Source organism: Chelon labrosus (genome assembly GCF_963514085.1).
Source record: "Chelon labrosus genome assembly, chromosome: 22".
In the NCBI taxonomy this organism is placed as follows: domain Eukaryota; kingdom Metazoa; phylum Chordata; class Actinopteri; order Mugiliformes; family Mugilidae; genus Chelon; species Chelon labrosus.
In genome coordinates this window covers 9,626,779-9,642,164 of record NC_140355.1, presented here as the reverse complement: position 1 = coordinate 9,642,164, position 15,386 = coordinate 9,626,779, and the positions used below count along the sequence as shown (strand labels likewise).

The 15,386-nt window shown below is 42.7% G+C and overlaps 1 protein-coding gene across 1 annotated transcript in view; it reads left to right on the top strand.

Moving 5' to 3' along the window:
• trabd2a (TraB domain containing 2A) overlaps positions 1-15,386 on the top strand; it is a 57,674-nt gene that overhangs the window by 27,594 nt on the left and 14,694 nt on the right. The window contains exons 3-4 of the mRNA XM_084572295.1: positions 1,945-2,091; positions 2,537-2,711. Of these exons, the coding sequence (XP_084428421.1) occupies positions 1,945-2,091; positions 2,537-2,711 (322 nt within the window). The remainder of the gene's footprint in view (positions 1-1,944; positions 2,092-2,536; positions 2,712-15,386) is intronic.

The window sequence follows — 15,386 nt, the reverse complement described above, 5'->3', positions numbered from 1 at the left end:
TCTTGTTAGTGTTTCCTTCCTGTCGATCTTAACTTTCCCTTTTTTTTAATCAGCCTATATATTGCTGATCCTTCCCCTCACCCCCTCCTCCTCCTCTCCCTCCTCCCCCCCTCACTGCCATAATTTAAGGGGCTGAAAGGCATGGCGAGCAGAGAAAGAGGAGAGCTGAGAAAAAGGGGAGACCCTGCAGATGAGGGCTTTTCCCTCTCGGACGTGGCACAGATGTGAGGGTGTTTTTTGTGAAACGAGTCGGGGAGGGGCGGCGATAGGCTAATTTGCGTGGCATAAAGACGGGGCCCTTTTCATATGCAGAGCGCCACTTTGATGCGCGGCCGATGAAAGCTGGAGGGAGCGCGGAGGAGAGGAGAAGAGAGGGTGACGGAGAGGTTCTTTGTCCCCTGACAAGAAGGCATCTGCTCCACGCTGCCCTCCTCTCCTCCTGCTGTACCGAGGCTCCCACAATGCGACAGCCGAGAGGGAAAAGTGTCATCAGAGCACCTTAGAAAACTGAACACCCGCTTAGGTTGCCCTGGTTTGTGTACCAGCATGCATATCAATACACTTGACACAAGATCTGAGACGCACACAGATGAATACATACACAGAAAGTATGCAGACATACTATGGACACATTTGCATCCTTCCACAGCTGACAAAACACATCTTCACTTTGACTGAGCGTTCCCTTTGAGAGACAAATAAACCATACAAACTTTCGCCTTTCATGGCAATCAAGATCAATGGCTCGCGGGGTGAAAGGTGTGCCTGTGCGGCGGGGAGATGAGAGGGAGGCCGCGCACCGGAGTGAGTGGCGGCGCTTTTCTGCATGCGCGTCTGTGTCAGTTTTGTTGTGTTCAAACTGTACGGCCTTCAGAGCGGGTGTGCGTTTACGCGTATGTGCAAGCACGCACATGTGTGTCCTTGCGGCGCAGATCACAGGCGGCGGGCTCACCAGGGCTCCTTCGCCGAACACTGGCCGATTTCACGCCCGCATAATAGCCGACTCTCTGGAGCAAAGCTTGGAGGGGTTTTGGCAGGAGAAACCCAAACGGCCTACTGAATTCAGCAAAACGTTTACGCGCTTTACTACCTGTTTGGGTTATAATACATGTGTATGTGTTGCTCAAGAAGAAGTATTACAAATTTTATACCCAATCTAAAATATATGTTGTTTGTGGACTGTTTCTGTGCGTCAGTTCTAAACTACGTCAACTACTGGATGGATAAAAGGCTGTACATGCATTCACGGTTACAAGAAGATTATTCATTGATAGTTTTTACACTATCCAAGATTGGCCTGCTTTAGTCCCGCCGTGCCACACTAATGACATTCGTTTCCACAGCAGCCTCACAGTAGGTGAGAGCGAAGCTAAGCCAACTGTGGTCCTAGGTCGACCACAGGCAGCCGGTCCATGCTCTCCTGTCCTCAATGACTGAACTGTGCTGAAGACTAGAGAGAGAAATGTTTAGCCGCCACTGCTTTTGTAGCTTCCACTTGAATGCGTGTGGTTTGGACCTCGGTTTCTCTGAAGACATCAGTCTTACTTTGCTGTTTAGCGGTCGTCCTCTGTCGTATCATGACTTTGTTAAGTTAGTGTTGCTACGCTGAGAGCTTTCCACTGGCATTTCCACTGGCTGGATTATTGCATTTCTAAACCTTCCTCAGGAATGGAGATTCACTAAGATCAGCCTTTCTTCTTTGAGCAGTTGGAAACGTTTCTTTTTTTTTTATATAAATGAAACATAAAACAAATCTGTTTCAGTGACAAATGTAGATCTGAAAGTATAATCGTGAGCAATTTTGTGGGAAACTAAATTAAGTTATTTCACATTTCTTGGTCTTTTTACAACTATGTGTACGTTCTGGAGCTCAGAGAGTCTTACAGACATATCTCAGGTTACAAACAAACCGATCAATAACCGGTTGTCATCGTCTCATTCTAGGTGATCTTTGCCCTGAACCAGACGCTATTGCAGCAGGAGTCTCTGAGGGCAGGAAGCCTCCAGGTCCCGTACACCACAGAAGACCTCATCAGGCACTACAACTGTGGAGATCTCAACTCCATCATCTTCAATCACGACACCTCGCAGGTATGTCTTTTGTTGTTATCTTATGTGATTTTATGTTATCTGATCTTATATTGTCTTGTCTTACCTTATCTTAGTAGTACGTAGCAGTTACGTACTGCTTCTACTTTCGTTCTCACTTAATAAGCTCCGAGTCATTTTGACCCCTTGGCCTTATGTTTGTCCCACTGACATGACCCTTGACCTTTTGCTTTCACCCCTAACCTTCTAAACGACCTCACCCTCCTCTTCACCCCCCTTCTCCCAATGTCTCAAGTCAGTTCTTCTGCTCTTCATCATCTTTGCCATGTCTTTCTCCTGACAATCCCCACAGACCTCATCATTCCACATAGTTTTCTTTCTGTCGTTCGTCTGCCATTTCTGTGGTTAGAGCTACAGCTTATTTATTTGTGTCCTCTCTTCTTTTTTTCCACCTTCTTCGACCGAACTGCTACCCCTGCAACTATAGGTCCCTAACTTCAATAATGTGACACTGCCACCCAGTGAGCAGGTCACCGCCCAGGAAATAGACAGCTACTTCCGACAGGAACTCATCTACAAGAGGAATGAGAGGATGGGCAAGAGGGTCAAGGCACTGCTGGAGGAACACCCTGACAAGAGCTTCTTCTTTGCCTTTGGAGCAGGTTGGTGTCCTTAAAATGCCACAAGAGATTAAAAGAAGGATATAATTAAAGAGAATCAATCAAAGATTCTCATGCTTGTTTGGTAATCAGCTATGTTGGTTTTTGTGAAACTCGTGCCAATGTTTTGGCTCATTGTCACAGTCAAGCATGCTCTGCTGCCATAGCAGGTCAAAAGTTTACTCATATTTCCACTCATTGTAATGTTCCCTTCACCCTGAAGCATCCGAAGTTTCCATAAAATGTCAGACAAAAGATAACTTTTAGGGCTTTACCAGTCTCTGCTTGCACGCTCATTCACAGAGGCACTCAGTAAGATTACTTTTATCCCTTCTACTAAATGTCTTAAAGTCCTGTCTTTGTTAGAAGAGCCCCTCTGGAAAAGAGATAGAAAGCATCTTAGGCCAAGCAGCTTAACAAACTCATGTGGCATATGAGAAAACAAAGACGACAGAGGAAACAGGGAACAGTGCAACTTGCTGATTTGCCTTCTTTGAATCAAGCTGAAAGGTACTTCGGATCCTTTCAGATATAAAAACACAAAGATGCATGCACATAAAAATATAGTGGCACTTTTCTTCATTGGATGTGACAAACTAGATTTCTTTTTTTTTTTAGGATTAAATTTATTTTATTTGCACTGAATTTAGACAACCTGCAACGCTGATCAGCGGCTTAACCGACTAACACTCTGATCTGCAGCTGGTGGTCTTTATCAGCTCCTGGCCCTTCTGGAGAGGCTCCATAAAACATCCTTTTATCAATGCAGGGCTGAACAGAAACAGACTCGTGGCCTTTTTGAGCCATTTAGAAATGTCAGTGTAATACTTTGAATTCCTCTGTAACTATGCGGCGGCCTCATAAGCATCACCCCGACTGATAAGAGACTTGAGTTAAAACAGGGAGGATGAAGAGGAAGAGATAGCGACGGAGAAGATTCCACAGAGCTGTCCACTAAATCATGAATGACTGTGCGCGTATGCGAGGATTAGATTCAAGCTTCGTGGTCGGGCAGTTCATACCTAAAGTATTTCCTTTGTCCTGTTGTTTCGTTGTGTTTTTTTTTTTTTTTTTGACCTTTGGTTCAGTTAAAGCATTGGTCACACCTAATAAAGTAGACAAGGCTATTTCATTGTCACTCGCTCAGGCAGGTTTGGATCAACTAGAGGAGACTATAGAGATATAACATCAACAACACAAGGAATATATTGACACGTACACATTGGAAACTACATATGTAGGTACTGCCAAGTAACACACACCTATAACATAAGCACTTGTAGTTATTGCCAGCAGATGTCTTGCAAAACTTAAAGCAGAAAATATATCAGAAAATGCATATATATGAAGGAACGTGACAAGGAAACTAGACATCACTACTGAAAAATCCTATATTCTTTTCCCAATTCATTGTCTTATTAATTCGTCTATAAAATGTCCTGTATAGTTTGTCTCAGACTCATGTGATGTGCGATGTCTTCAGAAAGCTTGGAAAAGTAAATTGCACATCCAAGAAGCTAAAAAAAAAGTTTAATTGATTAACAAAATACCTCAATAATCTTTTTATGAATTATATAGGAATATGTTTTTCCAGTGTTGTACTGTAGAGGTGCACTGAAACAAAATGGTCACTGTTGTCGTTTAAAGCTAATAAAGTTAAAATGTCCGTTTCATTTACTAAAAAAATAACACTAAAACCGTTTAAGTTTAAGAGTGACGGGAACCTTTAAAGCGTTTATAAAGTTATATTTTGCAGCAAAGGGCCGATAACGCTTTGGAAAGAATCTGTTTCACCAAAATTTCACTTTAATCACTGCAGGGTATGCGAGCGTAGAGGATCAGATTTTAGTGGCGTCCGTTTCTCATGTCAGATTTTCCTCATAATGACACCGTCGGAGACACCGTTCAAAGTTATTTTGAGGTAGAGAGCGGTGAGCTTTGAGCAGTTGGAGCGAGGCCTTCACAGTCTGTTGGTCTCCGAGCTGGCAGGAAACAGCTGAGGAAAAGCAGACATACACGCACACACGCACACACACACACACACACACACTCTCTCTCTCTCAACCCCTAACAAGGAGTACATTTCATGGTGTGTCCCTGAGGAGGCGCCTTTACAAGGGCTTGGTCTCTAAAGGTGTGTGCCTGTGTGTATTTGTGTGTGTGTGTATGCTCCTGAGTGAAAGAGATACGGCCAATCAGCCCAGAAGCACTAGTCTTAGACACAGAGGGCAGGTTAGGTCGATGTGTACAAGGAATGGGACGGGGCATATTAGAGTGCATGTGCGCAAACACACACACGGACACACACACACACACATATATAAACACACGCCTCCGCCAGAAGCCATACTCAGAGCCGACCTGGGTAAAATGTGTCTTTAATTATCCCTGGAGGGGTCAGAGGACACACACGCACACACACACACACACACTACAATGCAGTCCATTATGTCAGTGTGTACTCAACTTCCCTGTTACCATCAGCTTTGAGAGCGGTCTTATCAGTGGCCATCTCATGTCCCTCGGAATCAGCACAAAAGGATGTTTCAACAGATTAAGGGTTCAATTATTCTCTAGTCTGCATTTAGTGCCGGTGTATTTTCAAACGACTAATTTACTGAACTGTCAGCGTGACATGTTGCAGTAACCCGAATCTGGGGAACCACTGGCTTTTTTTTTTTCTTTCCTTTTTTCTTTTACCATTACACAGCATCACTGCAAGCTTCAGATTAATCCATGATCGTCTGAAATTCAGTCATCCTCGACTTCAAACTAAACCGGATTCAGAATAATTTTGAGTTGCTCTTTTTGAAAGTGCAATGACATATTTAACATATTTCTCTTCCCGAGTAATGATCCCATTAGCCTGCAGGGTTTGGCCTGCAGATTCCTGACTGACGCTATGTGGAAAATGGTTGAGGGTTTTCATTTTTGCCTTCAGTAAGCTTTATTGCCACAACAACTTAACAAAACAGTTTATACATGATAATTTAGTAGCCGTCAAACTTCCTGGTTAGACACCAACTGGGCTTTGCCAAAGGAAACTGAAGATATAACTAGAGTTAAGCGTAGAAGTGTTTGCGTGTCCTGGGTATTTGTTCATGGAAGCCTTGATCATGTTAGAGTATCAGGATTAATGACAGTAAGTGATGTTAATGGTCTACAATGTGCCACAAACATTAAAACATCATGTTGATGTTATATGTTGATGATACCACATATCTATTAATTTTGCTTGTCTGATACAGTCAAACAAAATACTCATCTATCTTTAGTTTAATAACATCACAGGAAGCAGAGATGTTATAAAATCCTAACTTAAATAAGCACAGTGTCACATTTAGGTTGACAATAAGATTGTGTCAATGGATAAATGTGGCTATGAGATAAAATATTTTTGGTTGAGGGGGGGTCGGAAATAGTTCGTGGAGAAAGGATCAGTGGTTCACAGTCACTCGATGCCAAACCAGAGCTAACGTTTTCTAACCCTAAATGATTTTTCATGTGTTTACAGCAAACACACACACACACACACACAGTTTTAGACCAACAAAGACCGATTTGAGTACAAACCATTTTTGAGATTCATTTAGACCTTGATGCCAGAGCAAACGGCTAAATAGATGAAGAGTAACAAGACGCAGTTTGTTTGTGAGTACACATGGTGATTAAAACTGTGTTACACAAACATAAATCAAGCGGTTGCACATTTTGTTCTCGGCCTAGGCTATGGAATGATAATTTTGTTTGAAACATAAAAAAAACCTAAACAAAAAAAAAACAGGAGGAGAAAGTCATGGGAGATAACGGGGATTGGACTTTATTTAGTGTTAAATGCAGTGTTAAACTCATTTAATTTGTGGTGACATTTTTTCGCAGAAGCCAAGCACATCTGTTGTAACATGTAGCTTGATCATATCACAGGAAGGATATTCTTTGGCTGAGCTTCTTACACTAGGATGGAGACCAGGGATGTTTCTCAGTTTTGCGTTCTTGTCTGTACTTGTGTTCCTGTGGACTTGCGAAACATCACGACTCGCTGCCCGAGTACGGATCCAAACTGAAGTCTGACCAAGAATGATCCGAATTCCCGGGATGCGTTCTCTCCCTAACCCTAACCCCTTTATTGAGGATGCATCAGGGGGGTAATTTGCGGGGCCTTGGGACAGCTAGGTATTCCAGAATAAATTTTACGGGCATCATCAAATGTTCCAATTACAGAATGACCGTACTGTGTTCTCCCATCTATAGTTCAGAGCTGAGCTTGTCAAGACTGCACTACCAAGTTCACATGTCCTATCTATGTGGATTTAGCATGCTCTCCATGTGCCTGTGTGGGGTCGTAAGACGTGGTCGCTTAGGTTAATCTGTTTCTAAATTGGCCGTAGGTGTGCATTTGAGTGTGAACGGATTGGCAAACTGTGTACTCCACTTCTCCCGCAATGCCAGCTGGGATGTCTACATCCCCCCTGAGGAACCTCTGCAGGATAAGTGTTTATAGGTGATGGATAATTATCTTTTGGAGAACCAGAAAGTCGCCTGTGATTGATTTTATGTCCCAACTCTCAGCTTTGTGTTTTCTGGTCAGAGTAGTGGTAAGGAAGGCAACAGTCAAACAAACAGTAGTGGTCACTGGTCAGTACTTTCAGACCAAGATGAAAAAAAAACAACATCTAGTGTCGTTACCTCACTCTCTTACATTAGAAAGATGTGTGTTCGTCTCGTAGGGTGGGCCTTGCCAAAGGAAAATGAAGACATAACAAGAGCTAAGCATAAAAGTCCCTTTGTGTCCTGGTTACTGGTTCATGGAAATTCTCATTCATGTTAGTGTATCAGGATTGATGACAGTAGGTAAGCAGTTTCAGCTCCATTACATTACATCATGAAATTATCTACGGGGAAAATATAGCAAATGTCTATGCTGCGCAAAATTCCTTATCATGTTAGCTTCTTTTTGTGCCAAATTAAAAAAGTACGGTATTGGGGGAACAGAAACATCACCCTAACCTTCATTGACATCCATATCCAAGCAGTTGTCAAAATATTGACAACTGCTTGGATATGGATGGATATATTTCTGCGATCTGCTTATTTTTTTGAGCCGCAGAACTCCAAACTGTGCTCACTGGCTGGATTCGTACTTTTGACAGTTAAAATTTGCCAGTTCTTACACTCTGTCAGGAAGCATTTGAGTCTCAGACAGCCTGCAGTGATTTTCGAGGAGTAACGTGGATAGAGCTTTGCCTAAAGCACTGTGGTCGTATCCATCATGGCAGACACATGAAGGTTTTTCCAGTTTTCCTGTGTGTAACTAAACTGCTGTCCTGTCTTTCCCCGCTTTCATGCCTCACTGTACTTTATTGTGCTGTAAGTAAATATCTCCTAGAAATTTGTCGGCCCCCCCATCTGTTTGTCTGAAATACCACACCCATCATTCAGCGTAAATGATGATGTTGAAAAAGTGCCATATGTTCAGACAGGCATATGGAAGCGGTTATTGCTCCGCTCCATAGGTACAGTAACCCAATCCATGTATACAATCTGAACCCTTGTTCCCTTTATAATCTCTGCCATACCCTAGCACTCTTGACTTTAATAAAATGATGTGTTTACATATCAGTGAAGGCGCAGGGCTCCGTTTCTGCCCGCTCTTAAAAATTCTTTTTTTTTTTTTTTCTAGCCTGAACTTGTGTGCCACTGTGTTTCGGCATCAGCGCGAAGCTGCTTAGCACACCATGATTCTCCTCAAACTCTGCTCCAAAACCACAAATTTAAATATTTGCGGCAGTGTAATTGCCAGGGTGGTTGACAGGCTCTAACGGTTACTGTACTTTGAAATGTTTGACTCTTTTCACAGACAATTAAGGTTTGCCTTTGGATCTTTTTCTATTTAGCTTGGTAGGGCCGCGCTAAATTGAATACCCCTCGGTTAGTGAGCTGTTTAGTGCACTGGGTGCTCTGTAATAGATGGATGTCTTGGCCCATGAGCTGCAGCACATGACAGAAGTTGACATGAAGTCATAACTCACATAAAGCACCTTGACATGTCAGTGTGTGGTACTGGGGCAAAGAAATAGTCTCTTCATAGACAGTACTGAGTCATCTCATAGCCACATTTATAAAGAAGTAACATTACATAATGAAAACAAATTTTTTGAAACAGAGTCAACTTAATCTTATTGTAAATAGTAGTATAGAATTGTAAAATAAAAGTCAATAGCAACACTCTTACGATGAAATAAATTAAATTCTACAAGTGAACATGCTTTAAAACTAAATTTCACCACTTCTTATCTCCACATTCAGTCCAGCGTTAATGGTAGTTGTTGCTAGTATACATTTAATTTTATTTAATTATAGCTCATGGCCTACATGTACCAGGATGCCCTGCACTCAAGCAACCCAAGCAGCACTCACCTCCGTGTCCCAACAGTAAAGTCTGAAATAAAGTTACTTCTATGTAGAAATATAACACTGGGAAAAAAAAAGGTTCTTTGTTGGCTGAACATATTGCTCTGTTACACATTTTATGTTCCTCAGTCAGCGGTCACCTGCACCCTCTGTCCTGCCGGTCTTTGCCGTCATTTCCAATTAATCCTTGGGATCTTGAAGAAGGTGCTCAGCACACACCTCTGTCCAAGTGAGGGGTAAAACCTTCATGCTTTGTGAGGCACACTCACAAGGACTCCCTCGGGGCTGGCTTCAGCGACAGCGTCCAACAAAAACAACACGCTGTGAAATTGATGGCGGCAGAATGATTCAGTTTCCATTGGCATCAGAGTGAAATTCAGCAAATTCACTACCCAGTCGCTGTTTGTTCTCGGTAGCTCAGTTTCTGGATGGTCCCCCGGTCCGTATCCTCTTGCAAGGCTAATGCAGTTGCAGCCTCGAGCTGTTTCTGCCGGATTAAATAAATACTCTGGTTGTCTGTCAGAGGCAGCCAATGAACTATAAAAGGTATCCTCTTCTGTAACGTCCTCTGCACTCACATTAGGAAATAAATTTCTAAGCCTAGTTAGTTCAAGCTTCAAGCAAGTGGCAGATTTTGAGCGGCATATAGAGGACCCCCCTGGATTCCTAAAAATCCAGTCTAGTTCTTTAGTCTGTAGTTCTTCTGAGAACAAATTATGCCACTTAACATCAGATTTTGAAAGAGAGACACGGAGAACATTAGAAAAACTATTGTTCTTCACACTCTTTTGGACAAAAACATAAGGTTGAAAATCAGCAAAGCGCTCTTTTAACTTTCCATGTGTATAAAATGTAAGGTTCGGTGACAGCTGATAGACTGGAAATTCCCTTTCAATTTCTTCAGCCTAAACCTTCCACATATCTGGCCCAAATACCTCCTGTATGTTTTCTCACCAAGCACTACATCACTGCAGCCGCCTGCCTTGCTTTTTTCTTTCCCAGATGGTGTGAAAGTCAGAAATGTGGTGCTTTTTCGCAGCACCTCGCCCTCATAAACAGCCAGTTTACAACTGTTTGGGGTAGTTGCTGACACGAGTACACACATGTCATCCAGCACCATTAAAATCCAGACCAGACCTACCACACACTGGGTAGGGAAGCGGGCAGCCAGGGGCGAACCGTCTGCCAAACCTGGATTTAGTCCCGGATTTAGGTTTGAATGACACCTTTATGCTCAAACGTTTAAAAAAAAAACAAAAGATTTTTTTAGTTTTTAATGGTACGGCTCCTATGATTTTTTATTGCTACTGGAACAGAGAACATTCAGGTGTTTCTGCTACTTAACAAAACAACAGTTCAGCCAAAACCCCTGTTGTTGTTTCTTTCTCCGGTAGTGTTGTAATCTACATATTTACAGTCTTAAATACAACCAGGATATACTTGAAACACATTTTAACGAGCAGGATGTCAGGAGCATCTGTAATATATCATCAGTGGATCCCTGTCTTTTCTTAAAGGAGGATAAAAGGAAGATAAACCTGTCAGGCTCTCTGGGTAACTAACTGCCTGTTAAGCTGCTGAGTGAAAAGCCCCTAAATATATACATTTTGTTGCGCTCATCTGGTCAAAGGCCTCAGTCTCTGTACTTGAAAGACATATTTCATATGGGCCACACTTCTCTCTCAGTCATAGCAGTGAACGCTTGTCACAACAGCTTGCTGTGATTTATTGAAAGAGTTGAACTCCTCACCCCTGACCCCATTCAAACCCAGCAGTATTTCCTTATCCACCTGGAACAGGCTCTTTACGTGCCTGCCCAGGGGCTCAGCTTTCATTTGGACCAGAAATACCTCGCTCCTATATGAAAGGGGAAAGGGAAAGGAAAATTATATATTCAGGTAGTGAGCATCAATGCATCTATTGATGACTTTGAAGGGGGGATTGCTGCGAAAGGAGCTGTCCCCTTTCATTTTGGGGGTAAAGGAGACCGGCCGGAGGGGATGAAGATATGAAGAGACAGAGGAAAACATGACTTGTGTGATTTGTGGCTTCCACTCTCCCTCTCTCTCTTTCACACCGCAGGGTTTTAGAATAATTTTTTTCTTCTTTTTTTTTTGCTGATGCCGGGAGTTTTCTGCTTCACCGTGGCATGAATGAGCCTGTGTTGTGGAGTGTGTACCGTCACACAAGCAGAGCAGGATTCTGGCGTGTCATAAAGCACTAGTTTAAGGTTTTATCCTCAAATAAAACCCTAAACTTTATTATATTTATAGAGGCGCGCCATTTTGGGTTTGACTGACAGTTCAAGAGCTGTTACAGGAGTTTGTGAGCCTATATATGAGCAGATATGGCCAATGTAAACAAGCTTCACTCCAGCAGCTCCAACTGTTTCTATGTGGATATGAGGCAAAAAGTAATGTAAAATGACATTTTTCCCTCTAGTGTTTTAATGACTGTTTCATTAGAAACCTAATCTGAATGGTAAATATCTATTGTCATGTGACAATGTTTAAGAGTATTTTTAAGAGTTTCATCTCTCCTAAATTAATAAGAAAATGGGGAAAAGGGGAAAAGAAACCTTTATAAAAATGTCTGTTGCATCTTTGTTATACTATCAATGCAGCAATAACAAAATAATCTTCCCGATTCGATACAAAAGGGGCTTCGTTTTTATTAACTCGTCCTGAAATTACACTTGTGGGGTTTGCAACTCTTGTTTGACGTCAAAAACTGGTCTGGAGCGTAATAGGAAAAACATGATTTTCTGTTTTTGTTGAGGCTGATTCAGACACTTTTTAGTTGCTGCAGATGTAAAAATTGGCAGCGTTTCGCCGAGATGCTCGAGTATTTTCGAGGAATGCAGGAGACCTCGAAAAAAAAAAAAAAAACAAGCATAACACACTCCGGTTAACTAGTTAGTGAGGGATGGAGGGGGGAGTGATAAGGGGTGAAACAGGGTGGGGCAAGTAACAGAATCTGGAGAAGGAGAGAGAGCATGACAGCCCAAACCGGAGCGTGTGAGAATTTACAGGACTCCATCCTGTGGATCTGCTGTTAGTTATAACTGAGACCCAACTCACAGATCATATGCAGGCCTCATTGGACAACTACAAGATCTCTTGCAGATTACAAAAAACTAAATAGGCACAAAATTGCGCTCTAAGCCACATGTTTTAGATGGAGGCTTTGCGAGAAAACATCTGAGGAAAAACGACGACGTGGAATGCTTTTTTAAAAAGTGAGAGGGCATCCGACTCCCCTTGGTTTCCTTTTTTTTTTTTTTTTTTGGGGCTGAGACATATGAAAGGCTGAGCAGAGTCTCGCAGCGGGATCCGGAGCTAGGAGAGCAGAGGTTCATGTGTTTTCTTTGAGGAAGCGGTTTCTCAGGCCGCAGTATGCTAACTGCAGGAATACATTCTGGTAGATATACAGTGGATGAAAAACAAAAAAACACTGTCACAGCTTCAGGCAGGACTCCTGCCGCCTGAACGAGGAGAAAGATCGATCAAACCATCCAGTGCACGGCGGAAGTGTGACGTAACAGGTCACGACGTTTGGTGGGCAACCAGTATTTTTAAACCCAATTTCTGGTCTTCTTCCTTTTTGATTTCCAACTCTTCAATATATTTCAGTCAGATGGCCCGTGACCCTTTAAACCGAGGCGACCCCAGGTTCTGGGGGGCCCCAAACAAAGATGTATGTCGTCCCTCGATCCAAGATAGCTAAATCTGTCATAGGGTATAGAGCAAGCCCCATAGGAGGGGGTTGTGGAGTATTGTCAAGTCACTGTAGGGTCTTCATAGGTTTCAGGGGGTTTATGGTTGTCATTTCAAAATATGCCAATCTGGGGGCCCCTTTTTTAATGTTTTTTTCCCACGCTTGCCTTTTCTAATGGTGCACCACTACCCTTAACACAAAGCTTTGTACGCTTGCAGACCGTTGCTACCGATTGCGTCCATGTATAGCAGCCATTTCAACCAAATATTTAAACAGTTTTCAAGAAGTGGCATTATCCAGTTGACCAAACAATAATAAGGAAAGAAAAAAAAAGGATTTTGGATGTCAAACGTACAGTCTTACAGCTGCTCAGGTTTGCATTTGTTCAGACAGATTGTGAATCATTAGTCAAAGACACTTCAGAGAGACCAAAATTACTATAAAGATGTAAGATTGCGTGTTTCATCAGTGTACATGTTGCATATTAAGACAGTCTGTCCCATGCTTTGACGGCAGAAAACGACTTAAATTAACAGGAAACATTTGCACTCGGTGACTGAAGCTGAAGATCGTGTATACTGATGTGGCAATAAGTGTTGGAAAGTGTCTTTAGTTTAATTTTGAGCAGCTTTACCTAAGTGTTTCCATGCTACTTTAAGTTGCAGAGTGCAGGTGGACAGTTGGACGAGTCACAGCTCACCTATCTTAATCTTGCTTTTAAAATCTCCTTTCGCTGGCTTTCATGGTACAAATACTCCCTGAGTGTTTGTGAGCAAAACGAGACATTTGGTGGCAGGGACGTGTAGAGCTGGCTGTGCTCTGGTTTATTTTGTCAGAGCTTTTGCAGAAATGTCCAGCTTTGATCACTCTTTCGTACGTTCACAGTGAATGAGCTGGTGTGCGCCATCGTTTCTTGGCACGAAGAGCGAAAGTGAGGACTGCGCTGAGAGAGAGAGAGAGAGAGAGAGAGAGAGAGAGAGAGAGAGAGAGAGAGAGACTATTGCAGCCTGACAGATGTAATCCCTAACACGGCTCCAAAGTGCTGCGCGCCACCACAAATTCTGAGTGAGCGTTTATTTAAAAAACAACCTCACACCACAGACCTCTTACGTGCCCTGTTTTTCATTTATTCTCGGCATAAATTCGAGGCCGCTCCGCACGATATTCAGAAAGCTCTTGAGCGGCCCAACGCTAAACACAGTGAAACATTATTCAGCCCAGAGCAGGGCGCAGTAATTAGAATGTGAACATGTTTAATGATCCATCTTTTTAATTTTCTCAAGTGCACACAACGCTGGGGCAAACGACACATTTCACATGCGATTTAATTCATTAGGCCTGCTTCGCGGCTTAAACAAACCGCCTCCCTGTCTCTTCTGTTACATTCCCCCCCAAGTACCATTCATAATTAACTGCACTTAGATGCTTTTTAAAAGAACATTAGTCTTGGAGATTTGTCTGGGGCAGGGACAATGACAGCGTGCGATAAAGTATAGCGACGGTAAACGACGAAAGTGTCTCGATGTTGTAATTGCGGATGAGGTGAAAGTGACGGTACTGGCGACTCAGGCTTCCACTGCAAACGTGAAGATTTACTATATGTTTGAGGTTCTCTGATATGGGATTTTTACAGACAAGCAGTTCACATGTCGCTCTAATCTCTTGTTTCAGTCGTATCCACTTCAAGACACATTCAGTCTCAATAGTGTGTTTTATTTGTAAGACGAAAGGCCCCATCGCAGTCTGGCATCTGACACCTTAACATTTTTTGCATTGTTTTGCGTGCCTTTTCTCTCTTGCTCTCTCTTCCTGTTTTTATTTCCACGCTAAGTTCAGCAGTTGACATCAATCCTTCTGCCTTTTGTCTCCGCTTCTGTCATGAATTGTCTTGTTTACTGTCTGTCTAGCCTGTTGTTTCTCCATCTGCTTGTCTGTCTCACCCCTGCTTCCCCTGCCTTTCATGTGCCCTCTTTATGAAATGGTGATCGGTATCATTTTTACAAGAAAGCGGTGACCTATTGAATTCGGCCTGTTTCTGAACCACATGTCTCACCGCGCCCAAGGGAAACAGAAAAGGGAAATGTTGTGGTTGTGGGTGAGATGTTAGCATTCTTCGGGGCGACTGAAGAAAGGCTTATTTCTTGGAACAAAAGTATATATGTGCGTTCGGCCGGCTGTTTTGTGTGATCAGTCGTGCTTGTCTTTCAAATTCTTACAGCCATATCACAGCTGCCTTTTGTCCCGGCCTCCTCCCGTCACTGTCATATCCCATTCAGAACCTCATCCTTGGGGGAATTTGAATGGAAAAGTGGCCCAATTCTTAGGATAAGTTGTTAAGTTTATTCAAAACAAGATGTGGAGGTTTAGTCGGGCTCAGTCGGTGGTTTCACCCTTCAAGTGAACATCTCTGCTTTTTTAGTACGGATGAGAGTTATAAAGAGATGAAGCTGAATGGAGTAAAAATGTAATATGCTGTCCGTTTAGACTGGTTTGCTCCATTGATGTCTTCTTTTTTTCTTCTTCTTGGGACCAAAACTGAATTTGCGGGCT